Below are 27,211 nucleotides of genomic sequence, written 5' to 3'. Positions count from 1 at the left end.
AGCAGGACTGTGTTTATTTCAGCCACTGACTGACTGTGACTTCAGGCAAGTCACTTAGATACTTGCCTGTGTTTCCTCCTATTTAAAGAGGTTGATGGTAATCGAAACAGTGCAAACTTCATGGATACAGTGATTTATAAATAATTATTTTCCATGCTTGCTGGAAAAACTAATTTCAGATGTAGACTATTACTACTTTTTATTTTTTTACCTTTTATACAGTAAATATCTATACCAGTGAATTGTAAAAATAAAGTTTCCAATGTGTATTGAATCCTTGCTTGTAATGGTTATACTACCTAGTTACCAGAAAATCCTAACTTCTGTCTTCATGGTGATTAAAAAAAATGAACACTCAAGTGTTTTGGCAGGACCTTTAAAAGTCAGTGGTGAGGAAAAAAAAGGTTGATCTGAGCACACTAATTATTAAAGCAACTGGTACCTATTTAAAGGGCGTATCAACCAGTGTACAGGTATATTTATTTGTTGATTATTCTGTTCAGTCTAATCAGGAATTATTTTGACTGTGTTCTATCTGTTCTGTTTGTAAAAAGCTCAACATGCTGTGTAGAATGTGTTTACTGAACAGTCAACAGCAATGGATAAAGGTCTGAACTTACAGCTTTTACACAAAGTATGTTCTCACCAGATACTTTAACTGCTTGTACAGTTATGTACAAAATGATAGACTTTTACACATGAATGCTTCATAGGTAAATATCACTTAGTATCTTTATGATACTGGAGCACAGCCTTCTGCATAAGAATTCCATTTGGAAAGTAATATACACTACTAAATGCCATATTACAAAATCAATATTGCAGAAATTCATAATTGAAACCTTGGCATTTATTTTTATGTGGACTGATTGTATTTCTTGAAAGAAGAGAGCCTGGGTTCTAAAAGCAATGCAATATATTTTGAGACATGTGATGTTAGCTTAAAACCTGTTGATTATACAGTGAATCTATGTTAAACATGCATGTTCTGGTTGAATATCCCATATTTTATTATAGCACTAATAAGCAAGTAAAATGCATGTCTAGAGTCCTACTGGGTGTTTGAAATTACAATGGTAGCTGGATTTTAGCTTTAATCTGTTTTCCATATAAACAGTTCTGGTGCCAAAAAGTTGCTCTTGAAATGGTAATTGATCTCTGTGAATGGCAACTAATCTACTCACTTAAAAAGTGGGGAAAGCAGGAAATGTTAATGTACTAGAGCCAGCAAAGCTCCAAAGAGTGTCTGGTGAAAAAGACTGCTGCTGAGAGCTGCATCCCTCTTACTCAGGGCTGTACTGTTCTGGTCACTCATCAGTGTGCACTGGCACACACAGAAATAGTGATAAATACTGGTATGATAATTGCAGCCAAAGACCCCAGGTGTGTTCAGTGTCCTCTGCTAAGCATCCCAGAAACATAAGACACAGCTCCTGGTCTAGAGTTGTAAAATGAGATAACATATGAACTAGAATAAACCAATTTAAAACCAGAACTGTTATATACAGATGTGGATAATGCATGTTTTCCTTAAGTTTGCCCTACTGTACTAGTCATGGGCATGAAGGTTACAATTTGTCACTCAGCTATCAGAAAGTCAGTATTATCTGGATTGTGTAGACAGACATGTTCCTGAAAACCAGTTTGCTGTTATGACAGTGTGAGGAGTGGAAAAGGCTAAATGTGTGTGACATGTATGACAGGAGGTAAGAGTCATCTTATTTCCCTTGCTTTGTATGTCTGCGTTACTCTTGCAGACTGCTTACCTCAAAGCAAAAAGCTCTGCCTCCCATACATGTAACTTAAATTACTGTTGCATATATTAAAAGCAAAATACATGCTCTGAATTGGGATGGTTTATTTTTATTAAGTTGAACAATTAAATAATGCACACACAGAAAATCACTGTGATGTGGAAATAATAGTGTGTCTCAGTCTCATAGATTCTTGAAATCACCTGTAATTCTTTGTAGTGAGAATGGAAAGCTGCTTACAGTTTAAAGGTGTAGGTTTTAATCATGAAGTCATAGCTATGATGGCACCGTCTGGTTTATAGCTTGGCAAATTTCAAATCATTCTGTTTGCAAAGATCATACCTTGTTTACAGAAGTTCTGAACTAAGGAAGTGTTCATACCACATAAAAATCAGCTATCTACCTCAATTCTTATTGCCCTCTCATTTCTTAATTCGTGCTACTTAAAATGCCTTTATTTTAGTATATGTATTGCAGTACTTCTAATGAGTTCCAAAAAAATATGTAAGTCTTACAGTCTGCCCATTAAGTGTCCTGGAAGGTCTCAGTTTATTCAGGCTTGCCAGGGTATAGTTAGGTGCATGAGAAATTTTCAGACTTTCTTATGTTCACTGATCTGACTTTTCTTCCTTTGTCACATAAACCTGTCCTGCTCCCTCCCAGAGATACTATCATGTGTAACCCAGCTCCTAACAGTGCCTTGGACTGGGTGTAGTAACTTGTTAACCTCTTGTGTAATGCAGGAAAGATGAAAAACATAATAGAAGGTGAACACCCTTCCCTGCAACCTATTGACAACAATCTTCAGCTACTGGCGATGTGCCAGTTTACAGGTCAAATTGTTTAGACACCTACAGGAGGACTCAGACTGTTTACTTCCTCTGTGTTTCTTTCAATGCAGAAAAAATTATTATGGGCTGATACAGACATTCCAACTGTATCAGCTGAACAGCGGGATAGGAGCAGACCCTTGGGTCCGTACCTGTGGATGCTAAGGAACTTCATGCCTTTAGAGTGGCACTGAATCTCCTTGTGCAGGATAGTTCATGGGACTTTGTTCTCTTAGTTATATGTTGTCAGCGTTGGCAGGCAAAGGGCCATAGTCGTAACCACTTTATGGCTCTTCCTTCAGTGTAAGATGAAGGGGTGGTTTCACTTTCTAGAGAATAAAGTAGCTGACAAAGAGATGTGGAGGTTAGAAAGACATTTCTAGGACAAGCTGTTCCACGTTATTGTTATCCTTCATAAAGCTCTGGGCCCCTTCCTCAGAAAGTGCCCTAAGTGGAAGTTCTCAGCAAGGGGATTACAGTGAATGGATTCGGCATTGACTTCATGTGAGACTTGCTGCTCTATCATCTGTTCAAGAAGAGAGCTCAGTGTAAAACAGATCAATGTTATATTCAGAACTATCCATTTGACACACTTGAATTTTTAAAAAAAAAAATCACTGACTGGTTCTCGTAGGGTTCACATGAGATGATAAACCATCACTGGATCTCACAACAAAACAAGGCAAGCGTGTCAGCCTTACCATAAATTAAACAAGTCATCATGTTACTGTGGTCACAGTGATTATGCTGCATGCAGATTGCACAATGAATAATATTTCCTTCTAGTCTGTATCACTGAATGCATGCATCATGTTTACAAATAGCAGAGCTGTTTATCACTGCTCTGACGTGGTGGGCCATCCTGGATGGAGTTGTACAGAAATTAACATGTAACAAGCCCAGTTTAGACAACTTACTCTGAATATGTACAAACACGTTTTTTGGCAGGCTCATGGTGCCTCTTGCTTTACAAAGAATTTCTTTTCGCTCAGAAATGGCAAGGGTGAGATTCAGCCAGCACACGCGTCACTGAAGTGCAGATCTCCATGTGCAGCTGTACAGCCAGCCTGCAGGCCTACGGACACGAGTGGAACTGGGGCAATCTGACTGTGTCCTGAAGCTGTGCTGCGCAGGATACGCCTACTGCAGTGTGCCACGTACGGAGAAGATAACTCGGACAGTCTAATCAAACAGGCTCAGGCTGAGGCACCAGATAGCCTGGCTGTGGTAGCCAAGAGCTCTGGGTAGGGTGACTTACCTTAGATTCAGCAATTCAGACATACCTATGGAAGGACTCTGGAAATCAAGGACAGAAGAGCATACTGTAGCTCCCACTAAAATCAGTAACACCAGACTTACAACTTAAATGGCAGTTGGAAGCCACTCCTTTTCTCATGGACAATTTCACCTTATAACTCAAATTGAAAAACCCACAAAACAGTAGCATGTGCACTGGGAATAGCATTAATCTGCATTTCACATATTTTTTTTATATTTCACTTGCATTTCACCGAATCATCCATTTTTATCTGCCCTGCTAAGAAGCCCCTGCAAAGCAGTAAAGTATGATTTTCCATGCCTCATACAATGGGAGTTCATAATGTAGAGGCATTTAGTAAGTTAGAGAGATCAATCACAAGTCGAAGTTGGAAGCAGAGTCCAAAACTTCCAGAAAAAGAAAGATGGTACAGCAGGAACCTTTCCTGAACACTGAAGTACTGAGAACAACTACCAGATCTGCAGCTAATTTAACAATTGCTAATTTGTAACCCAGGCAGAAGATGAAAATAATGGATTGAACTGCAAGTTGTAGCAATGGTGAATTTTTCAAGGAATGTTTTTAAAGTAAACATAATTTGCATATATAAAATCAGGTCTTCTAGATAACACCTGTGAGTCTACTGATTTAAGTAGCACCTTATTAGAGTTTATGAACACTCTTGCATGTGAGGTTCCTTGTGCTCTTCAATATTTGTAACATCAGGCCTTAATTTATTATGAGTTTTAGATTAAACTCATTTGAAAATAAAGCAAAGGACTATATTCATTTCAGAACCTTTTTAATTAGGACCTAAACAAGAAAAAGTTAAAACTAACTTGTGCTTAGTACTTCATTCAGTGAACAAAAGAAGCAAAATGAAAGAGAGAAATACTTTTTCAACATTAAGTTAAAAGAATCTCACACACAACTTGTTAAAAGAATAGGTAAAACTAAACACAAACACAATGTGTCCCCAAACACACACTCAAAAAACCCTGCAACACACCCTACACTACAGAAAAGCACCAAGATTCACAGACATTAGGGAAAAACAAGCCATTTAAAAATCCTCTGTCCTGAGAAATCCACTGCAATCACAGTTCATCTCTCAGATTATTGTTACATGTCGAAATAATTCTCAAGGAGGTCTAAACTGTATCTTCAGATTGCGGGAGGGCCATCACAGCACTTTATAGTGATGGCAATTAGTTAATTTGATGAAGCAGATTTTCAGGTTTGGCTTTGTCTCCCCTGGCCTGGTTCATGTGGGCTGGGCTGGTGTGCAATGTTCACGGCTGTTTACACTGGCCACTTTGCAGCCATTCTCGATTTCAAAAACACACTTTTCAGTAGGATTCAAGGTATCCAGGAAACTACTGTGTCTCAGGATAGCTGAATTCACACATACTTCCATACGCTTATTATCAAGACAACTCCTAAATTTACTGTTTCAGGACACCAGCACAATTGGACACTTGACAGGACAGTCCTGATTCTCCTCTCCAAATACTACTTTAACTCCTCACGCTCTGTCTAAGCTTAGCTCTGACTTTCAGTGAAGTGAGAAGCAATTCAGACCCTTTTCTATAAAAACATATATATAAACCCTGGACATCCATCATGATGAATGGCTTTCTGAAGTCTTACTTTCTCTGTGGTGTGTGCAATCATACCAGTCATGTAATAGAAATACAAAAGCTTACTTTGATAGCTCCCAGCTCAGCAGGAGATGAGAGAACAAGAATCAGATCTTGAACCTTTGTCCTTCACAACTAGCAGTTTGCCACCACTGTGAGTTTTATCAGCAAATATTCTGCTTCCCCAAACCTCCTCAGCTGCCAGAAGTCTGCAGTAGGCAGAGTAAGCTTTCCTGGGAAAAAACAACTGTCTGGGATACTGGTACAAACCATGATTTAACCCTTACAACCTCTTTTGCTAATACATCTATGCTATTGCAGAAAAGGCTGCATCTGTCGACAGCCACTTGGAAGCAACAGCTCCCCAGAGAGGATCACAACTTCTAGCAGGAAAATCTTACAAGTGTGGAGGTGGTCCCCTAGGAAAACGCCTCTAAAGGTGCTGTCCTGAGACTTCACGAAAAGGTTTTTTCCACCTCACCTCTTTTTAAGTTCACGCGTTGGGGCTGTGCACCTGCCTGCCCTCCACAAAGACACCGAAACGCCTCTGCGAGCACGGCGCGGCAGGGACGGGCAGTTACACCCCACGCGCTCGCACCGAGCCCTCGCAAAACGTTTTAATTTTGGTATTTAAGAAATAAGAGCATAAGGAGCTTTCCCGACAGAAGAGCGGACGCCGAGTGACCGCGGGTCCCGGGGTAAGGAGGCGGGGGGTGCTTGAAGGAGCCCTCAGAGGCTGGCGGGACCCCACCGCCACCACAACAGCCCCCCTGCTCCGCAGCCTCTCCTCGCCCCAACCCCTCCGCGGGCCGGGGGCCCACCCCCGCTCCCGACCCCACAATAACACCCAGAAGAGCGGGGAGCCTTTCCCCTCCCTTCCCCAGGACGAGGCCCCCCCTCGGTGCGACGACCCACCGCCATTCGCGCCGCAGCCCCAACCGCCGCGCTGAGGGAGGGAGGAAGGGCGGGCGGGCACCGGCCGGTCCTCGCCGCTCCCGGAGAAACCCGGCCGGGGCTGGGGCCGGGGCCGGGGCCGGGGCCGCCCCCCGCAGGCAGGGGAGGCTGCCGGGCCGCCTCCCGCTGAAGGCTCCCGCCCGTTGCGCCGCAGCCGCGCAGCGCCGGCTCCCGGCGCGGGGGATGCGCCGCACTGCGCATGAGCGGGAGGCGGCGGAAGGGCCCGTGAGGAGCCGGGAGCTGCTGCCGCCGGAGGAAGCCGTTGCTGCCGCCGCCCTCAGTCTCCGCCTGAGCCGGGAGGGAAGAGGCCTGCACAGCCCTCAACATGGTGAGCGTCCTCCCGGGTCGCCTCTCGGCCCGGCCCGGTGCCTCGGGGCCGGCCAGCCGCGGCGGCGCCGTAGGGGCAGCTGGGGCCTAGTCGTTGCGGGCTGGGGTGTCCGGGAGCGGCTTGGCGGGAGCGGCCGGAGGGCCGGTCTCGGGGGCCCCGCAGCCGGGGCATGATGTCCTGGGGCCGTGGGCTCCTCGGCCCTTCTACCAAGCAGGGCGGGGAGGGCATGTGGGGCCCGGGAAGGGCGGTGCGGCAGGCCGGGGCCGCTGGCTGCGGGGCTGGCGGGCAGGAGGCTGCTCCTGGGCAGGGGCGAGCGCCGGGGCCTACTGGGGGGGCGCCGGGATCCCGCGGAGGCCTTGGGCCGGCGGGGCTCTGTCAGGCCTCCTCATGGCGAGGAGGTGCTCGCTTCCACTTTGTATAGAGGGTTCAGGCACCTTTGTGCGGGACAGGAGCAATAGAGGTGTCCTGTGGGCAGCCTGGTCTGTGCCCTGTGTGGGGTGGTGAGCAGCAGTGACTGGAGTGAGTTCAGGGGCTGCCAGAAACCAGGGGATACTTGGAGTTTTTCCTCAGGATTTTAGGGGGCTCAGGGCCCATTAAGCACTGTCAGTTCCCTGGGAAACTTGGGCATGTTGATCCTTCTTGAACTGGGATTGTGTTGGAGAATTTCTGGATAATTGTTTTGCGGTTTTGGTAAGGCTCCTGTTCATGTAAGTGTTGTAAAGGAGGACCTATCCATCTTGCATTTTCTCGGTAAGATTTTTTTCCTTAGAGCTAAGAATTTGCTGTGGACTCAAATCGACTCGCTTTCTCCCTTCCCTCTGCTAGAGGGGAACCGCAGTGGTTGGAACAAAGTTTGCTATTTTTGTTCACCTAAACAAAAGGAAAAAGACATTCCCTAGCTTTAAATAAGGGGGGGGTCCTTATTGGTCTCTTGCACAGTGTCTTCCGCAGCCAAGGGAAAATGTTTATAGTCATACTTCTAGGGCTTTTCTCTATACAAGAGTTGTACAGCTTTAGCTACACCTGCACAGTTTAAAGTAGAACTTTTCTTTAGCAGCTGTATTGTCTTAGGAAGGGTGTAGGAGGGAGTCTGAGATCTACTGGTGTACACTTACTGATATAAAGATATCTTATACCTGCAGTTAATATTATTCTGGCAAGCAGTGTTAAAATCATATTAAAAAAATTAAAATGTCACCTTTAGCTGATGAGTTATGTTGGCATAAAAATTTGGTTGGCCAGGATTTAAATTAGTGGTGCAGTATATAGACCTCTAATAAACTTGTCACTATGTTACCAGTATAATTTTTAATTGAATAGTTTGATGTAGATCTTCACTTGAGTTTTTTATGGGAGCTTAAAACTAAAGTCTGGGTAAAGTTCAGACTGTAGAGGTGTCTTACTGTAATTCTGCAGTTCTGGGACTGTCTCAAATAGCATGCAGTAATGTTACACAACTTTTTATGAAGACTTTTTTCCATAAAAATCACCTAGAGCTGTCTTACAGTATATTCAGCACAGGTATGCAAAATAAATACACAGTTGATGTCTTGTACATACATATATTACTGGCTGGCTAGGTGGTTAGAAATTTAAACTGAACAATACTGTAGTAAGTGGCAGTGTAACAGAAATAGTGAGGCACGTTGTTCTGAGAATAGCTTTTTGTGAGAAACAGCAGAATCCTATCTGCTTAATCTTCTTGGAAATGCTTAACTGAAGAACTAGCGGATATATGCAGTGGATCAATACTATACCGTTAGATTGGTGTTGATCAGATTGGAGGGGCGATCTGAATACTCTGGTCGTGGCCCTGAGCGTCCTTGTTAGGCCCTGTGCAAACAGCTGTTTTCCAGGTTGTGCTTGTTGACTCCAACACCCAGGTGAAAGGATGACATAGACGCTGAAGTGGGACTAAATGACAGGCTGCAGCTTTTATAAAGTAGTAAATACAGCTATGAATTGTTTCTAGTGCCCAGGTATATGATTCTTTACCTATACTTGTGGTATGTCAAAATCCTCTATGTAGTTAGGGGAAGGAGTAGGCAGACTTCACAGAGATCTGAAGATGTCATCCAGAAACATTAGATTCCACATCCTATTTTTCTGCCTGTATGCACTGCTGCTCTGGCTAGTCCTTCCAGTGGCTGTGGCAGGTTCCTGGGGCTGGGTTTCTTGTCCAGCACAGTGGATGCTGCAGTAGAGGCTCCTGCAGCTGTGGCCTGGCTCCTACTTGCCCATGTAGCACCGCCAGTTAGAGCACTTCTGGCTCTAACTTAGGCTCCCCAGTGTTCATACGGCCCCTGCTTTCAGGACGAGGGCTTCCTGGCTTCGAACTGTCTTTGTCTAATATCTGGAAGGGGAACCATTACAGCAGCCTGTTAGGCTTGCTCTGGCCATTTAGGTTACTTGAAAAGTGTCTTGTGTCCAGTGCTCAGGTACAGCAGCCTGGCAACAATCCTTGAATTGCTGATAGCAATCTGCCTGTCTTACCTGCGTTTTCATTTGAGCAGAGCAGCATCTGTAGAAATGGTCTGCTTCACCTTATCTGTTAGTATGTTATTGCTTCATCGCATCATGAGGACGAGTAATGTGCCTGCAGATCAAGACAGAGCAGCATGCTGGTCCATTATACTCCAAATCATCTTCTCTGAGAAGAGCTACTACTTGTACTGTTCGGAATGATTTCATGAATTTAGGACTATGTGTGATAATCAAGGCAAGTGTGTGAGTCTCCATGTTTTTATCCAGAGCCAAATGCTAACCTTATCTCTATTTACATTATCTATTATATTGTCCAATTTGTGTTCTCTGAAAAATATTTCTATGCTGATATATACATAATTTCTTACTGCAAACCTCAGGTGACAGGAAGTTGTAAAAATTTAGTATCACAAGAATTTCATGTCTGACGGTGTCTCCTGTCACGTTACTTTACTTCATGACATTGTTATGTAGTGTTTCACTCAACAAGCTATTCTGCAAGGCTATTTTGTATGGTGCATATTCATGTCTGTAGCAGTTTGTTGATATTAATTTTTTGTTTTGGTTCTCCCATTGTAAAACTTGTAGATTCTTGGCATTATGGTTAGGATGGAGTAGTTGGAGTGCTAGACAAGATGGTACGTGATCTTGTTTCCTCTTCCAGCTTACCAGAGAACCCTTTGAACTTATACTGTAAAATCACTTTTAACTAGGGCCATGAAAAAATTATTCAGGAATAGGAACTACTCTGAGAACAAGGTGTGAAATTTATTATGTATTTCTTGATATTTTACTCATGTTTTATGGTGCCAATGCAAATATAAGGTATGAATGCAGCTTCTAATGGCTGAATAGAGCTTATGCCCCAGATCAGAGTTAAGAATGCTAAACAACTGACAGGTCTCTTGTTCTTTTTTAATTGAGAAAGCCCTGATATTTGGTGTTTCCTTCACCTCTCAGGTTAACGTGAATTGTCTTAAAACACTATTACAACTACTGTGTTCTTCTGGGTAGCTATATATATCTTCTATGAAAGACTTTCTGCCCATATGCAAGTACTAAAATGATTTTATGCACTAAAAGAACATCAGAGGGTGTAAAAAAGCTACTTTGATTTTATGTTGCTTCTGATTTTTTTTCCTTGGATTTTATATCTCAACAGACCTTGTAAATTTTTAAGTTTTGTTCTGTTTCACTGCAGACAAATGGATTTCACATCAGTTTGAAGCAGAAGCTTAAAAATGTCCTGACGATCTTACTTTGTGTGCCCTCTTTTTGAGAAACTGCTGTGGAAAATAAAATGTAGTTGAAGGGTGTGTTTGTTTACATTATACAGAAACTATGGCTATTTTCTTTAATTGTTTTTTGTCTTCAACTTGAATTTGATGGTTTTTTTGGTAGTATACATGCATGCCATCACAGTTGGTGGATTAAAATGTAATTCAGTGTATTCACAGACTTTTGTTGTGATTAACTTTTATTTTCTTACCAAACAGAAAAATACTCATGATTTTGCCTTTTAAGCTTTAGCCATATATTTGTTGAATACAAGCAGTAAACCAGATTATTTGCAGGTGTCTTGTACGTTCCTTTAATGGATACAGCCCAATGTGGAATGATTCAGACGCTGTAAGGGAGCAATATTCTCTAGACCATTAGTGTCACATGAAGACGCAACAAAACTGGCAGTCATGGTCTGTAAGGTTACTCATGCACAAGCCCGCTCTTCTGTTTGCAGGCTGAAGTTATGCTGGGCTTGAACAGACATCACTAAGGGTCTATTGAAAGTGCAAGGATGCTTTCCGCAGCCAGATCTCTTGCTAGAGTTTAAATGCAGATAGTATAAAAGCCTAGACTTTGTGGAGGTTGATACTGTTTTAGAAAAGGCTTTTACCTGTCACATGCATGAGAACTTAACAGGCTTTTCTTTGAGTCCTGACTGAAACAAAAGCACAGATGTCACATCGTTCAAATTCCTTTCGTTAGCAGTGAAACTAGCAGGAATCGGATCATGTGTAAGCAGTGGCTGGGAAGGGAACGGTGAAAAGCAGTTTACACATTCAGGAGTAACTACGTGAATGCCTTCTTTGGGGGCTGTAAGGAATTTTGGACAGTAGTTCTTCAAACTGATCGTGCACTGCTTGTCTAGCTGGTGGCTGCGTATAAACCTTTGAGCAAAGTCCAAGAGCAGGGTTTTGGTAGGAATCCTCAGCTCTCCAGTCCTGGCAGTGTGGGACGAAGGTTGTTACTGTTTCCTATGGACATTATCTAGGATAGTGGAGCCCTCGTACTGCTGTTAGCTATCCAGAAAATGTTGATGACCAGTGTGCAGAGCTGATCTTTGCATCTGAGGTGACTGAAAATTGAGTGTAGAAGATAAGGAAACATGTAGTCAGAGTTGGCAGATCAGTTCTAGCTTTTATTTTTTTTCCCCCCCTAGACTGGGGGGAGTTTCAGTCTGAGTCCAGAAAAGAAAATACTTGTGGAAAAAAAGCCGAAATATTTATTTTTAATCTTTCACTGAAGTGTCTGATCAAGGATGGGTTATTGAATTAGAATTATCAAATTTGGTACTTCATGGGGAGGGGCAAATTTTCATTTTAAAATCAATGTTATAGCATTAGGCATTCATTAGAATGATGTCAATATTGTAGTTTTATGAATCTACATAATGTAGCTTTTCATTTGGAGAAGTTATTCTGTGTTTTAAAAGTAAGTTCATCTTCTGTCTCTTATGACATCCTCATTATGAAAGATAGCTTCGATACCACACAAACTTGTTCAGAGGCTTGCCGATCTGAATTTTTCCTCTTCCCCTTACCCCAAGTGGAAAGACTTACTAGAAAATTTGTTGCATTTGTTTTCCATTAGTTTTCACTTGTATAATTTAGCAAGACAGATATCTGTTAAATAAAATTCTATCTTCCTTTTTAACTAGTGTTAAAGCTGAGCTATTTTAAATGGATTACATTGCATTACAGTACACACAATTGCAGTGTAAGGTATTTGTTGCCTGATGACTACAGGATTAAAGGTTATAGGTTGCTCTGGCTTCTGTATTGCACACTTAAAACAATAATAGACTGTTAGAGCTCAGTTTCTAGAAATAGCCCTTAAAAGTGCAGAAGGCTTGGAACTTGTTCCTGCTTGAAGTGTGGGTTTTTAATGTGATGAAAGAAGAGCTATAATAGGATAATAAAACTCAGCAGTAATTTCATTTCTTGCTGTCCTGTAGTAGGCCTTCAAAGAGTTGTCCAGTCACTTAAGATGTGGAGTGTCTCGTCCATGTTGGCAAGCTTCTGCGGAAACATTCATCGGATATAAAGAAAGGTCTTTAGCAGTTCTTCACTAAAAATAAACTCATATTTGACCAGTAAAAATACAGTTATTCCAGAAAAAGATTATGGCTGAACAGTGTGATTTATTGCATCTTAATATATTATCGAATGCTATACTGATTAGTGTCATTAGCTGCTTGACTTTTGGCAAACTCGGTGTTCTTTTGAAAAAGGTTTTATATTGCTACTATCACTTAGGGAGCCCCAAGCATGGGAAGATTTCATGTACATATATAGGATTTAAATTTTATCATAAAAGTGATTTAAGCTGCAATTTTTTGATCTAATAAATGGCATTCTCCTTTTATGTGACAACACGCAAAACACCCTACCTTTTGTGGTCTTGGGCATCCACAGCGAAGCCCTTTTAAACCTGTTCCTTGACTTTTTATTGTATGTCATTGCTTTTAGAGTTTACACTTGCAGGAGTAGGGCAGAACAAAGCCTCTTGAGGTTTTATGGAACACTTAGTATTAAAAGGGATATGCATACTTATGTTTACATGTTAAAAAAAAAACAAAAACCAAACAGACAACCTAATGATTAAAGGCACCAGCTTTGTCCAAAAAAAAAAAAAAAAAAGAAAAGGTAAGGTCATAAGCACGACTGCCCTGTAGTGCAGCAGAGTCTGGAGATGCAGCAGTCTGGCAGTGTGGAACTGATTTGAAGAAGCTGGTAATTGATATAGAAAATTAGCCTTGGAATTGTTTTGTCTTCATTTGAGATTTCATTCAATGGTTTGTTTTAATATATTTGAGTTTACAATATATTTTTAAAAACTGCATCTAAAAATCCATTAGTCTTTTCAGGAAGTCATTCCACGTGGCTTTGTCAGCATAAGTGATTTTTTGTGGAAGTTTGAGCTCAATATTGTGAAGTGCTGAATGTCTGTTGTGAAACTCAAAGCGTGCACAAATTGTCAGCAGTGGGTCTTTGCAGGACCTGCTCCGATGGCTTGACCTTTACCTGGAACAACTTCTGAAAATCTGAGTTTCAGAAACATGTTCGTAGCAAAAAGTCCAACGTGAGAAACTTACTCAAGACTGAAATAAAGCAGCAACATGTTGCACCTTTAAAAGTAGTATAGCCTAACTAATATCACAGTGTTAAAGTCTGCAGTGTGTGCTAAATTTCTGACTTCAGCTAAGTGTTGTAGATATAGGGTTGTTTTGGTTTGGGGAGGATTTTTTTTTTTTAAAAGGGTTCTTAAATTAAGGGGTATCGGTCTGTTTAGTATGTTATGTGGGTATCAGTTTAAGCCAAGTGTGATGCTCTTGTATTTTTTTTAAAGGTATGACTCTGAAGCTGGTAACTTAACTGCTCTTACAAATAATAGTGTTCATGTTCAGTGTCCTCAAGCAGCAGAAAACTGATTTTGACTTTTAGGGCAGATGAATTTGTGTTCTGAAGCATTAATTCTTTTTTCTAATGATAATGTGACTGGACACTAATTATCCTTTGGAATGAAGAGCTTGAGCTCGTACTGCTCCTAAACCATTCGTTCTTTGGCTGAGGATAGTTTATCACGTCTAGAGATTTTTTGGCCTTTTTTCCCCATACTCCCTGAGAAGGAGCCATGCATTTGGAATTTGCAATAATGAACGGAATATACAAGTTTTGGTTACAATGCAACAGAAACTATAAATTAAATATTCATGCCATGTAAGAAATCCAATCCTGACTTAAAAGTCAGAACTTTTATTTACCAAGCTGTAATGTTAGGAGTCTTTTTCCTTTGAATATATTGAGTGAACTTTAGAACTGGATTTTTATTTAGTGCAAGAGCTGTATGATTGCTTTCTCCTGATCAGTGGTTAGTTTTGCGTAACTAATACCCTTGAGATACTGAGTGTGCTTTCCCTTATCAAAAATATCCTTGGGAATCCCTATATGCTGATAAATTACTGACAGCAAGTTCTCCGTTCAGTTTTGCGCTAGAGCAGAGGGATGTCTCTTGGTCTGGGCAGGAGGCCTGAAATTCCAGAGCTCTCACCTTGGCTATTCGCTCCCCTGCCTGCCTCCGGCAAAATTACTTACCCTTTTTTTTAGCTTCAGTTGCTGCACCTGTGAAATGGAGACAATGCCTCCTCACTGGAATGTTTTGCAAATTATGTAGGTGGAGTTGAGCACCTTCAAAGTGAAATATCTCTTTTTTTAAAAAAAAATAAGTCTTTTAAGCTGTTTTGGTGTGTAGCTCCCTGAAATGGATGACCCAGCCTAGTGCCTTGCTGCTATCAAGAGGCACATCAGGAGATCCTGTTCCTGTCAGCGTGGTCTCACTCCTCATCCTGCACTAGCTGGTGTTTCTGTTAGTTGGGTCAGCTGGGACTAAATGAATGCCAGCCTCCTTCAGTGATGGTAAGCGGTTAAACGGCCTGTTCTGCTGCATCTGTTGAGGCAATTTATCAAATATTTTGATTGCCTTTTTTTGGTAGGTGTAGCATTCTTCTATGAAGAGGAGAATGGTTTTTTATTTTTAAAAAACAAAAATTGCTTTAAATAGAAAGGCATCCCAGCTCACAGCTGTATATGAATTTGCTATGCCCTTCAGTGCTCTCTCCAAATATGCAGTAAGAATACCAATTTTTTATTTCTGTGATTGCCAGAATGATTTTTGTGATGATTTAATTCAGTTTTGTTAAAATGTAAAGTACCTAGAATGAAGGTAAATTTAAATTAAAAAAAAAAAAAAAGAGAAATAAGCGTTGGTTTGAGTGTCTAATTGCCCCCTCAGTTAGAGGAAGTCTGATTGCTTGGGAAAATTATAAAAGGTACTGATTTAAAAAAAAATTAACATTACTGATGTTTTGTTTGGTTCAGTTTTTCTTTTTGTCCAGTAAAACATTTCTAATTACAGTATTGTCTGTTTTTACTAGAACAAGTTGAAATCATCACAGAAGGATAAAGTGCGTCAGTTTATGGTCTTCACGCAATCTAGTGAAAAGACAGCAGTGAGTTGTCTGTCTCAAAATGACTGGAAGTTAGATGTTGCAACAGACAACTTTTTCCAAAATCCTGAACTTTATATACGAGAGAGTGTTAAAGGATCATTGGACAGAAAGAAGTTAGAACAACTATATAACAGATACAAAGGTGAGTACACTGAATTTTAAGGTTTATTTCCTAGCTGTATGTATGTATTCTTCATTACAGTGTATTATTGCAGCTGCGCTCTTGTGCTTGGAAATATTAACTGACTCATTTTTTTCTATTATTAATAATACAAGTTAGAAGGGGAATATATGCAGGCTTCCACTTCACAAGGATTACATGAAGTTACTTTATGTGCTCTAAATATATGTACATTTATACAAGATTAGGGTCTGGGACTGGAATTGTGTGTACAGTGAGTAACTGTAACGGTTAACATGGATTTTAGGTGATTCTTCTGGGGAAAGCACATCACTCAGGACTCGATCCTGACAAAGTGAAAGGTTGCATACTAAGGATGGATTCTACCTTAATTTTTATTCCTCTTGTGCTTATTATCAGATAGTTACAGACAGAGTGGAAAAGAAAACAGTCTCTTTGTCTGTTATATAGCCAGTGTTCAACTGATGATATCCTGCCACAAATAGTAAAGTGGATTCAGTACAGTAGAAAAAATTCTGTGTTTTAGGCACTTCAAAAAAATCTACAAATGAGTGCTACATTTTCTGTCGGTTTTCATATGCATGCATAATCCAAATACCATTTTCCTGAAGTCTTTGTTGGCTTACATTAGTAGACCTTTGTTAGTACACTTGAAATGTGAGCATCTCACTTTCAGACCAGATGTTGATTCCTTGGTGGAAAGAGGAGTGTGCCTGGCTGACTTGGAATCGGTAATGGGGCAGTGTAACTTTCCTCTTGGAGGTTACTGTGTCCAATCTCATGCACGCTGGTGATGCCAGAAAATGCATAAAACTAATGTCGATTTAGTAGTTTATGGGCAGATTTTACTACTGTATCAGTACAGCTTGCACATGGACACTGCAGAATTTCTTATAATGGTACACAGATCGGCAATCTTACCAAAGATGCCAATAATTAAGTGTGCTGGTGGGAAAGGACCACTGTTCTCTGTATGGAATGAGTCAGAGTATCATGCATATTATTAGGCAGAAACAAATGTTTGTGGTGCTTTTGTCTCTCAATGAAAATAACATAAGCTTCATTGTACGGGAGGCTTTATTGTAGTAACTGCCTCAATTGTTAAAGCTTAACCAGTGAAAATACTAATTTAATTTTGTCTTTAAAATGTTCACTTATAAGGGCTGATCCCAAAAATGGCTTCTTGAAAATGTTTGCTTATCCTAAGTACAGCTGTTAAATAAATTGGCTTTTTCAAAAATCTGTTTTTCTTGATGTACTTAACTTTTATATCCCAAAGATCCTCAAGATGAAAATAAAATTGGTATAGATGGTATACAGCAGTTTTGTGATGATCTAGCTCTTGACCCAGCCAGCATTACTGTACTCATCATTGCATGGAAATTCCGAGCTGCAACGCAGTGTGAATTTTCAAAGCTGGAATTCATGGATGGAATGACTGAGCTAGGGTAAGTGTGCAGTAAGTATTGGACACTGACTGTGTAATTCAGTATTAGAAGCTGGAACATACGGTGAAGCAGCTCTGTTTGGGGGAATTCACAGTCACGTTGTGCTTTCAGACTGAAGAGACTTTTCGGAGTCTAGCATCACTTGTCTGCCTCTGTAAAAACGCATCTGCTGTCTGTGGGCTAGATGCTTAGTGACCAAAAAAAGGGAGGCAACTGTAAGTGCTACTTGCCTTGGTTGTGTGAGTATTTCAGTTAGTTGCCATAGAGCTACTCAGGTGTGTAAAGCAAGGATATCAGTCTGCAGTCTAGCATACCTGGGTTTTCTCTGCCTATGAGAATGTAGTAGTCTCTATCTCATTTTTAGAAGAATCTTGTGGGTTATAGAATCTGATGTATCAACTAGTATGTGCAAATGGCAATGTGAAGAAATAACAGCAAAGAAGTGAAATTGTTGTATGGGTGCAGACTAATTAAAGGCTTCCCAAATTTTGTTTTGATAATCATATTGTATTCCACAAAAATTTTATAAATTTTTGTTTGTTATAACTCCTATTTTATGGCAAAATGAATAATACATAAACAAACATGCTTTTTAAAATGCAGATGTGACAGCATAGAAAAACTGAAGGCCCAGATTCCTAAAATGGAACAAGAATTAAAAGAGCCAGGAAGATTTAAGGATTTTTATCAGTTTACTTTCAACTTTGCAAAGAATCCAGGACAGAAAGGTTTAGGTATGTATTCTTAATTATAAACATTTATTCTTAAATATGGGAAATGATTGATTAAAGCAGTAAGTGAGAGTTTTATTGTGATCCAATGAGTCTGAAAGATAACCATCCTTAGGATAAAATACATATCTCTTGTGAAAGATGTCAATTTAAGGTGTTCAAATTGATAGAAATATCTGCATCATTAATATAGACTACAAAATTTTATGAAAGAGGTTTATTCTTTCACTAAGAGTGTGTGCAGTTCTCAGTAAGCACGATGGATTATGGCCTTACATTAAAGGCATAATTGTATCACTTAGAATTTACAGTACTGAACAGATTAATTGAATTTTCCTTTTTAGGATACATTTAAGCTGTAAAACTCTTAAGTACACTTGTACAGTCTCTTGTAAGACCAAAAATGCTTGCAAGTGTCTTGACAAAATAGAACTGGAATAGGACAAATAGATTTCTATATCCTGGGCTTGATGCCTGTTGTTATTGTGCCGTTGGTAATAGGTGCCTATCCTACAACCTTTTTTTTTTTCCCCCTCAGCTCACTGATTTTTTTCATTATTTCAGAGCTCTTCTGCTGATTGTGCTTTTGATTAGTGTGACAGGTGAAGTGGAAGAATCACTTATTAAAAATAATGACAGAACACCACAGCTCTGATGGAGCTAAATGAACAAATTGTAGATCTGTCTATTCAAAACAGCAAAAATGAGGGAACAAAAATTTCTTTCAAGCAGCAGTGTTAACCAACTAGAATGCATATTCATTTATCTACAGTATAGTTGAGATATTAGCCATAACTAGTATTTCATGACTCTGTAAACTGTCTTACTTTTGAGAAGTAAAATACTGATGGGCCAGTAGATTCTTGCTTGGCAGCTTATGAATTTATTTTTCTCAGTAATGAAAATGCTTTAAACTGACTGCCACTGACCAGCTTTGTATTCATGTGCTATGAAAAGATGAGCATTCTGCTTTGATTTTATTGTCTTTTATATGTGGACCAACTTCTGGCTTAAAATGAATAATGAAAAATAAGTAAGCAACAGCTCTGTGTCTTTGTTGATGACACAGAGTTGAAACATCTTTCTGTATCCTGTTTTTTGTTTTCAATTGGAGTGTGAGTTTCACTGTCTTAGAAGAAGCTAAAGGAGCACTGCTAAACTGTTTGAAAATACTTGTGCATGCATGTATCCAGACCTGAATCCTGCAAATGAACAAATGGACTGATTCTTATTTCTTGTAGAAGTCATATTAATTTTTTTAGGCTGCTACAAGAAAAATGTGGGCAGTAACTCAATTGTCAGAAGATAGAAGTTAGGTTATGGAGAGTGTCAGTGTGGAATCAGTTCTGCAGTGTCAACGGTTGCAGGGTTGTGGGGTGGTTTTTTTTATGGTTGCCATTTTGTAACATTTGTATGTTGTTTTTAGTCTTTAAACAGCTTTATGCAACAAGGATTATTTTGCAGAATCCCTGTAAGGTGATAAAAGTGAAATGACAAATTACAATGATATAATAATTACAATTATAATTACATGATCACTTTTAATTAATTTTCTCAAAGCTTCAGAATAACAGAACTGTCTGATGTAGTACTTACCTCTTATTTTCTTCTCCATATTTCTAAGGTATAAGGAAGAATTACATTCTTTTTCTGAGTTTTTTTTCTCTCTAGTCCCATATAGAAATGAATCTTTTGAGTATCCCAGATGGAACAGACTTCAGTAAAAATTATTTACCAGGAAAACTAAGTCCTTTGCTTTATTTCTCATTCAACTTAAAGCTTCTTTATGCAGGTTAAGCTCTAACAGTGACAAAGACAAGTATAGTTTTCTCAGATCCATGTAGCATATACATAGTATAAGATGGGGGTTTTTTGTGTGTGTTTGGTTTTTTTAAGTCTGGGTCTGCTGTAGAACTGAGCTTAAAATCTGGATGCTTACTAGCCCTTTTGGTGCCAATAAACACACAGTTCTAGGCATGAATTTACAGTAGGGCAGAATAATTCTGGAAACCCTGAAGCAAAAGAATATTGGGAGAAGTACAGTGCTGAAAAGTAAGTGCTCCTAGTTAGGCAATTAGTTTTGGAGTGTCTAAATAACTGCTTGTAGGAACTTGCAAATTGATTTTAATGTATATTGGTCTCTAATCTTCCAAACCTTGTGTAGTAGCTCAGTTACAGTTCTGGAAATGCATTTCCTCAGCATAATTCCTTACTACCATGTAAGTAATGTGGATGTCTTGAAAGTTCTTGTGATATTTGCATACGATTTGAGAATACCTTTTAGCTGATGTTCGTCTCAAACATTGTTTGCTTCTCTTGCATCTCGCTGGATAAAACTTGAAGCATATATTTTGAGACTTCCATATTTGATCCACGAGGACTTTCCTGAGCATTCTTTCACTTTCTTATGAAAACCTAAAACTCCATCTTTGCTTTCTAATTTTGTGATTTCATAAAATTTCTTTTAAAACATGTAGTTTGGCCTAAGGCATTATGTCTTTGTGCTTTACGTGTTTGGACTCATATAATGAGTTTGAGGTAGCAGCATCCTGAGATCTGTTTTTTCAAAGGCCTTTGCTTACCCACAAGAATAATCTCAAAATTGTATAAGCATGTTGAAATGCACAGTTTATAGTGTTTGTTTATAAACCACCGTAACTATGCTGTGATTTGATGACCTTGCATTTTTTGTATGCCTGCTATTAATGCATCACAACTAAATAAAGTTTTCTAATCTGTTTCCTTGAGGAATTGATCATCTTAATTAGAAGTTTGTATCTCTTCAGTTTTAGTTGAAAGCTGAAGTGCATATTTTTATATCTGAATCTTCTGTTAAAGAGAGATACCTAGCCTTTATACTCCTTAATAAGTTGGTACTTTCACATATGGCTTATTTACTGAGGAATAGTGACTTATGTTTAATTTGTCTCTGCTTCTCGAAAGTCAAACGTATGCTTTTGTCTGAAATCACACCCCTTTTCAGCTGCTGGAAAACCCTCCACAAATTTTATTCTTTACTTTGGTCAGGAAGCAGCATAATGTGAATATGCTGTTTGAGAAGAACTTTTAATGTCAAAGATACTAAACAATTCAGAAACTCCCCCCATCACCTTCTGTTTTCCCTTCAGCAATGCAGAGTTCATGCTTTGTTTTGTTTGCTATTGATTTCACTTCTTAAGATCTACCTCCCTGTTCTTTTAAATAGTTTGGGCATCTGGGGGAAGGGAATGGTTTTCTTGGGTTTTTTTCTTTTTCTTTTTTTCCTGAGGTGCAGTTGATCATGTGCCTCTTCTCTCTGTTCTTGCAAGAGGATTGTTTATGGAAGAAATTTGCTAGACTGCAAAATATATATGAACTTTTTTGTTAAGAAAGAGGTCACTTAACTAGGTAGCCTTTTGGGGTTACTGTACGTACTTGGTGATGGATACTGAATTCAGTAAGATCAGTAGCATTTTGTTATACAGTACAGAGGTCCTTGTTAATTCCTGGTGATAGAGATCACGTTAGGTAGAGATTTAGAACTCGGATATGTAACTTTCTTTTATCAGTTAACATGTTACTGTATGCCACTAATAAACAGTAAATGCATGTCAGTTTAGCCTTTGGCAAATACCAGGGAGGTGAGGCTTGGTTTTTATTCCTTACATGTTAGACTAACCAGTCTCTCTTTCTAACTCCTACGCTGTAACAGCACCCACTGCTGACAGCAGCACGCAGTTGCCCGACAGGCAGTAGGTTGTTCTTGTTCCTGACTCGTCCTGAGAAACAGTTTCAAAACAAGTGAGACCTTAACAGGAGTGTTTGGGGGGGGGAAAAAAAAAAAAAAAAAAAAAAAAAACAAAAACGAAAAGAAAACAACAACAAAACACCCCAAACCAACAAACCCTCCTCCCCCAAACCCATCCCAACCAAAAAAAGACCACCAACTAACAAACCGGCTATCAACCATCTGCTTGTACTGTACTTAAAAGATTTTTTTCAAAAGGAAACCTGATTGCAGAAATGAACACTTGACAAAAGCTGTGTTACAGAGCCAGCACCTGTAACAAGGTTGCCCTAAAAATGAGATAATAAAATTCTAGTTTTATGTAAATTGTATTTTATATGTTAAAATTAAAGCAGATCTTACTACAAAATGCTACAGATCTTCTTTTCAAGTCAAGAGCATTTCTAAGACAAAAATATTTCACTGAATTTTAACTAAAGTATTGTTAGATAGGAAAAGGCATGAAATATCCTTGTGTAGTTGGATATTTTAGATACTAATATTGGCAATTTTCGGTTCTATATTCAAGTGATAGTATCAAAATCTGTAAAATTTTTGTGTTACACTTTATTTATGGTTGCTTTTTTTGTAAAGGATCCACGTGTATTTTTGCATTAGATTAATCTTTTCACCTTTATGCATATATGGTTCATCTTAGTGTTAGATACCTGTGGAGATTATATGTTTGAAATGTGTATCTCTAAAGTAATATATTTTAATGTTACAGATTTAGAAATGGCCATTGCCTACTGGAATTTAGTACTTAATGGAAGATTTAAATTTCTAGACTTGTGGAACAAATTTTTGTTGGTAAGTTTAAATCTTTACATAAACTGGACTGCACTATTTTCAAAACTTGAAAGATAAATACGTTTAAATTATTGAGTAGATGAAATAGACTATTTTGACCCAGACCCCAGATACTGCACTTCATGGTGTGTACAAGAGAAATGTATGTTTTGGGGATATGGATGTGTCCAAGACTGTAAAAATGGATGTGTATAAGGGTGTGTTAATTTATATTTTTAAACATAAATTTTCCACCCCTTCAAACAGGAACATCATAAAAGATCAATTCCTAAGGATACCTGGAACCTTCTTCTAGACTTTAGTACAATGATAGCAGATGATATGTCTAACTATGATGAGGAAGGTAAACATTTCCATTTTCTTTCATTAACTTCTAACTGTATTTTATGTTATACTTACTACTGTGTACCTGCTTTGGCACAGCTGTCTAAGAGCAGCATAGTTAAAATATCACTGGTGATCTAGAGTTCAGTTAGAGCTAGTTTACTGTATGTTATCATCTGTTTCTTACGGCAGGTTTAAAAAAATGCTGAAACTTTCTTAAATCCATTTTCTTTTTTCCTTCTGTCTGAGCTCAAATACTAATTCTTCCTTTTTGAGATAAACCCTGATACTTGTCCATTTAAAAACACAGATTCTCTGTCAGCGCAGTTCTTGGCATCTTCAACTAACTGACTGATTCCGTGGCCTGTGCAGTTCTTTGTAGGGCTTTTTGGTTATTGCATTTCTTAGCTGCGAATATTTGAGTTTGGTTGCTTTGCTTTATGTGAAGATTGGACATGTAGTAATATGAAAGCGAAGCTGGCAGCTTACAGGGATCGCTAACGATAAGTTATATCCTACCAAGCGTGTTTCTTGTAAACTTTTGTATTGATCTTTCCTCTTCCAGTCCATCTGTAGCCAAGAACAGCTTCAATCATTGGCAGCAGATCAGTTGAGTGAGTGGAGGGAACTGTAAACTTCTGATACTTCCAGAGCAGAGGGGAGCAAACTTCTACAACTTCATTTAATAATTATGGACAGTTATCATTCCCTTATTGTTGAGCAAATGGGCTGCTGCCCACAATAAATCAAGGTAGTTTAGAAAGATTAAAGGCAGAAAACATGTTTTAATGATTTGGAATAAAACATTTGGGGGGGGCGGGGAAGAAACCCAACAGCCCACAGATATTTTTAACTTTCACATGAGCATCATGCACATGACTGGGGACCTCTTTGGATATGGCTGCTCATAATATGTAAAATATTGATATGCATTTTAACTACCTCTTGATAAGGAATATGGAAGAGTACATAAAGTGTAATACCAGCTTCTAGGGCATTGTACTATATTGCTGGCTATCGGAGTGCATTTTGCTGTTTTCAGGTATGGCTAAATATGCTGATTCTAACAGATGAGCACTGCATTCACATGGAAAATCAAATTGTGAGCGGTAAATGCTGTAGTATGTTAAGATATGCTGCTGCTTACATCTTAGACTGCTTCATCCAACGTTCAAAATTTTTTTTAAGCAGCTGTTGCCATCCTGGAGATCAAGTTCTGGTGCCAGAAACTGGACAGTTTTAAGCTAGAATTTTTGTCAGCTTTTTTTAATTTCTTCTTTTTTTTTTGTCAGGAAGATGGAGGAAGTATAACCCTTGAAAGGGATGTGTATCAACTGGGTTTAAATGATGTAGAAATCTTTAACCAGCTCTTAAATTTCAAGCAAGAAAATCAAATTACAATTTTTTGCTTGAAAGTATGCCTAATTAAAACTGGAAAATAAATAACTTATTCAGATCTGAAGCTTTAAGAAGAATGCCTTGTTGAACAGGATTCTTACATTCTGGTATTTTTTTTTTTTTCTTTTCCTTTTAGGGGCATGGCCAGTTCTTATCGATGACTTTGTGGAATTTGCACGCCCTCAAATTGCTGGGACAAAAAGTACGACAGTGTAGCACTAAAGGACCCTTCTAGAGTGTACATAGTCTGTACAAATACCTGAAATGGAAAATTGCACAGTCAATTTCTGCTGGCTGGACTGAACTGAAGATCAATCCTCACAATATGGCTGAGGGTTGAGACAAACCTTTAAGGATACATCTTGGACCATATCATATTTCATTCTTCTACTGGTGGTTTGGGCTTTTCTTCTAGTCTGGACCACTCTTGCCCGTTAGAATTCCAACATTGTGGATTTCATCATGGATTTCTTTTTTTTTGGTGGACCACCCTAGTTTCATCTCCCAGAAGTCCTAGAAGCTTTATAATTATTTTGAGGTTTCTGGTTTCACATAAAGCACAATGCTGGTCATCATCAGACAACTGTTGTATGGCATCTGAATTATACCAATCAACATCAAAACAATTTTTAACAGAATCCTTAAATATACACTTGGGGCTAGTTGCAAAGACTGTATTGATAGCACTTCCTGTGAGAGTGATATATTTAAGTGTACTGGGTCCGATATTTTTTTTTCTTTTCTGGAAAAGTACAGGTATTGTCTAAGTGAGTTTGAGTATCTGGTAAAAACAATTACAGAAATAAGTAAGAAAACCCAAGGTTGTTGATACTGGGGTATCTAGGTGCCTATCTGAATGGTTTGATTGTACATCAGCTGACTGTGAGAACAGTTGAAGTACGACACAACTACTGTGCACTTAAAGCACCCGTGTTTAATGTTATAGTCAGCCTTCAGTGAGCGTCATTGAGATAAGCTGTGTGCGTCATGATAGAATCTAATATTCTCTAGGTTATTATCTAAGAAATCAGATTTCATTACAGTTTTGAAATGCTTATCTGTCTGTCAAAGAAAGGTTTTTCATTTCTGTGGAAATCTAAAACTTGAATATACTGAATTTGTGTCTTAAATGTTTGCTACACAATACAGTATTTTAAATTGAGACATGTAATTTTTATGGTTGAGGTATGATGAAACAAATGGCCCTGTTGTACAAGAAGCTGGTGAGTTTGATGTGAATCTAGGTTTTGAAAACATTATCCTCAGAAGTAAGTTAACTCTTTATAACGTAGAGGTACTGCCATTGTGGATGACACCCATTTTTTAATTATTTTGTTGAGTTTTTCTTAAATTGACATATCACTGTGGTTGCCAAATATAGAAATTAAGAGTAAAGCTTTCCCAAACAAGCACAGACCAGATATAAAATACTACACTGGCTTTGTTTGCTTAAATTATTGTGTTGATCATCACTACTTCTTATTGTCTTACTGCATTTAACTAAATCAAGTTAACTTTGTTCAAAACAGGTTTTTATCAGATGCAATTCTTTATTTTTAATATTACAAGAGCTTTTGAGCTGCTTTTGTGCTAAACATGGTCTTTTACTCCTCGCTTAGTTACTTGTGAAGAGATTTGGTAAAGACTGTGTAAAACAAGCTGGAAAACACCAAGCTCCAGGTGAAAAGAAAGATTATAGTTACAAGTAAGGATAGAGGTTTAAGTCCGTGCTCTAAATAGTCCCATGACAAGGGCAGAATTATTTTTGACATGAGCAATTGGTACTTGCACTAAACAGCAGAATACTTTTATGCAGATGCTAAAAGTATTTTAGGAAAAAATTGACAAACTGCTAAAGAATTTTTATTTGTACTCCCTGACGTTGATGATAAGGCTAGCTCCCCTTATAGCAGTGCCCTTTTAAGAAAATCCAGTTGTGCATTTATTTCAAGAATACAGTTCCACAGAAACATTTGCAAACTTCCTCCAGCTACTGGAATTGGCTATGCCAAAAAATGTGTGTTTTGCTGCTTTCAGTATTTCCTTTCTCAATTTTGTGTAAATATAAATGGGGATTTGAAATTACGGGGTGGGGTGGGGATGGAAAAAAAGCTCTACGAAGTATCTATGCGTGCTGTTTTCTGTCTTGAGGGTTTTGGTACAGTTTCGGATTGATTAGTTCAAGTATGCTGTGTTTGGAGAGGAGAACTGACTTGCTTTTTATCCCAGTACAGACTTGTCCCTCAAACAAGTCTGAGACTGGGTAGTGGCGTAATGCCGTGGTGTTTTAAAGAATATTCCTTTTGAATGCAAGATCTTTTCAACAAAATAGTGTTGTCATCAGTTTGGTACTACATGCTTATAATTACTGTGTAATTATAAAGAAATACATAAAACTTTGACTAATTATGTTGCAGAAAAGGGTTATTTGTGCTATGATGGCATCTTAAATTTTTTCAAAAATGACTGAAGTTGAAAGAAACATTGATTTAACAGGGTGTTGTTCTAAGGACAAAATGCCTGGTTACAGGGAATATTTTGTATTGAAATGTGCTCAGATGTGGCCATGTGGTTTTTTTCCCTTTATATATTTGTGTGGTTTTTCTTTTTTTTTTTTTTTTTTTTAAGAATGCAGACAGTTGCTTACTTGGATTGCTTTAATTCGTAAGTGCTTATGTCTTCAATTTGATGATCTCCCCTTAAATGGATCAATTTAATTTTGCCAAATGTCAAGGAAAAAAAAAAGCGAACATCAAGTTTGTAACCTGTTTTTATACATTAAATATGTACAAAATTAGAAGTGCCCTGATATAAAACACTTAATCTCAAGATTATATTTAGTAAAAAAAACCCCATCATTTACATATCTCTGTAAGTTCAAATGTAACTTCTTACAATCCCTCTCATTACCAACAGAGGCAATAAAGCTCCAGTGAAATTGCCATGACTAAGTCTTCTCATGCATTGTTTCAGTGTATTATTTGTAAGAGTTAATTCTAAAATGTGCTTTTAAGCAGGGAAGAAACTTGTCTTCTGCATAAAATACACTTTATTG

At 38.7% G+C, this 27,211-nt stretch overlaps 1 protein-coding gene and 1 long non-coding RNA gene across 6 annotated transcripts; one reads left to right on the top strand and one right to left on the bottom strand.

Moving 5' to 3' along the window:
* Positions 1 to 1,847: 1,847 nt before the first annotated feature.
* LOC141947449 (uncharacterized) lies at positions 1,848 to 5,941 on the bottom strand. The gene is made up of 2 exons (XR_012630128.1): positions 5,884 to 5,941; positions 1,848 to 5,715 (listed from the first exon to the last, which is right to left on the bottom strand). It is a non-coding gene; the product is annotated as an uncharacterized LOC141947449 (long non-coding RNA).
* Positions 5,942 to 6,617: 676 nt separating this feature from the next.
* DCUN1D1 (defective in cullin neddylation 1 domain containing 1) lies at positions 6,618 to 27,103 on the top strand. 5 transcript variants are annotated; one of them, XM_074878590.1, is made up of 8 exons: positions 6,618 to 6,764; positions 12,484 to 14,944; positions 15,463 to 15,679; positions 16,959 to 17,127; positions 17,731 to 17,861; positions 22,352 to 22,434; positions 22,681 to 22,777; positions 24,293 to 27,103. In XM_074878590.1, exons 2-8 carry the CDS (start codon positions 14,942 to 14,944, stop codon positions 24,370 to 24,372), a joined length of 780 nt encoding a protein of 259 aa, XP_074734691.1. In that variant the 5' UTR covers positions 6,618 to 6,764; positions 12,484 to 14,941; the 3' UTR covers positions 24,373 to 27,103. The 5 variants fall into 5 exon arrangements, with proteins under 5 accessions (XP_074734691.1, XP_074734694.1, XP_074734693.1 ...); XM_074878593.1 differs by having other exon boundaries at positions 6,620 to 6,764; positions 14,781 to 14,944; XM_074878592.1 differs by having other exon boundaries at positions 6,620 to 6,764; positions 14,703 to 14,944.
* Positions 27,104 to 27,211: the final 108 nt, after the last annotated feature.

Source organism: Strix uralensis, chromosome 9 (assembly GCF_047716275.1).
Source record: "Strix uralensis isolate ZFMK-TIS-50842 chromosome 9, bStrUra1, whole genome shotgun sequence".
Classification (NCBI taxonomy): domain Eukaryota; kingdom Metazoa; phylum Chordata; class Aves; order Strigiformes; family Strigidae; genus Strix; species Strix uralensis.
Note: the sequence above shows the minus strand (reverse complement) of the source record. Positions and strands in the feature narration are given on the sequence as shown.

Coding starts and splice junctions, on each gene's coding strand:
- DCUN1D1 (XM_074878590.1), top strand. Junction 17,862..22,351: donor TCCAGGACAGAAAGGTTTAG/GTATGTATTCTT, acceptor TTAATGTTACAG/ATTTAGAAATGGCCATTGCC. Junction 22,435..22,680: donor TGTGGAACAAATTTTTGTTG/GTAAGTTTAAAT, acceptor CCCTTCAAACAG/GAACATCATAAAAGATCAAT.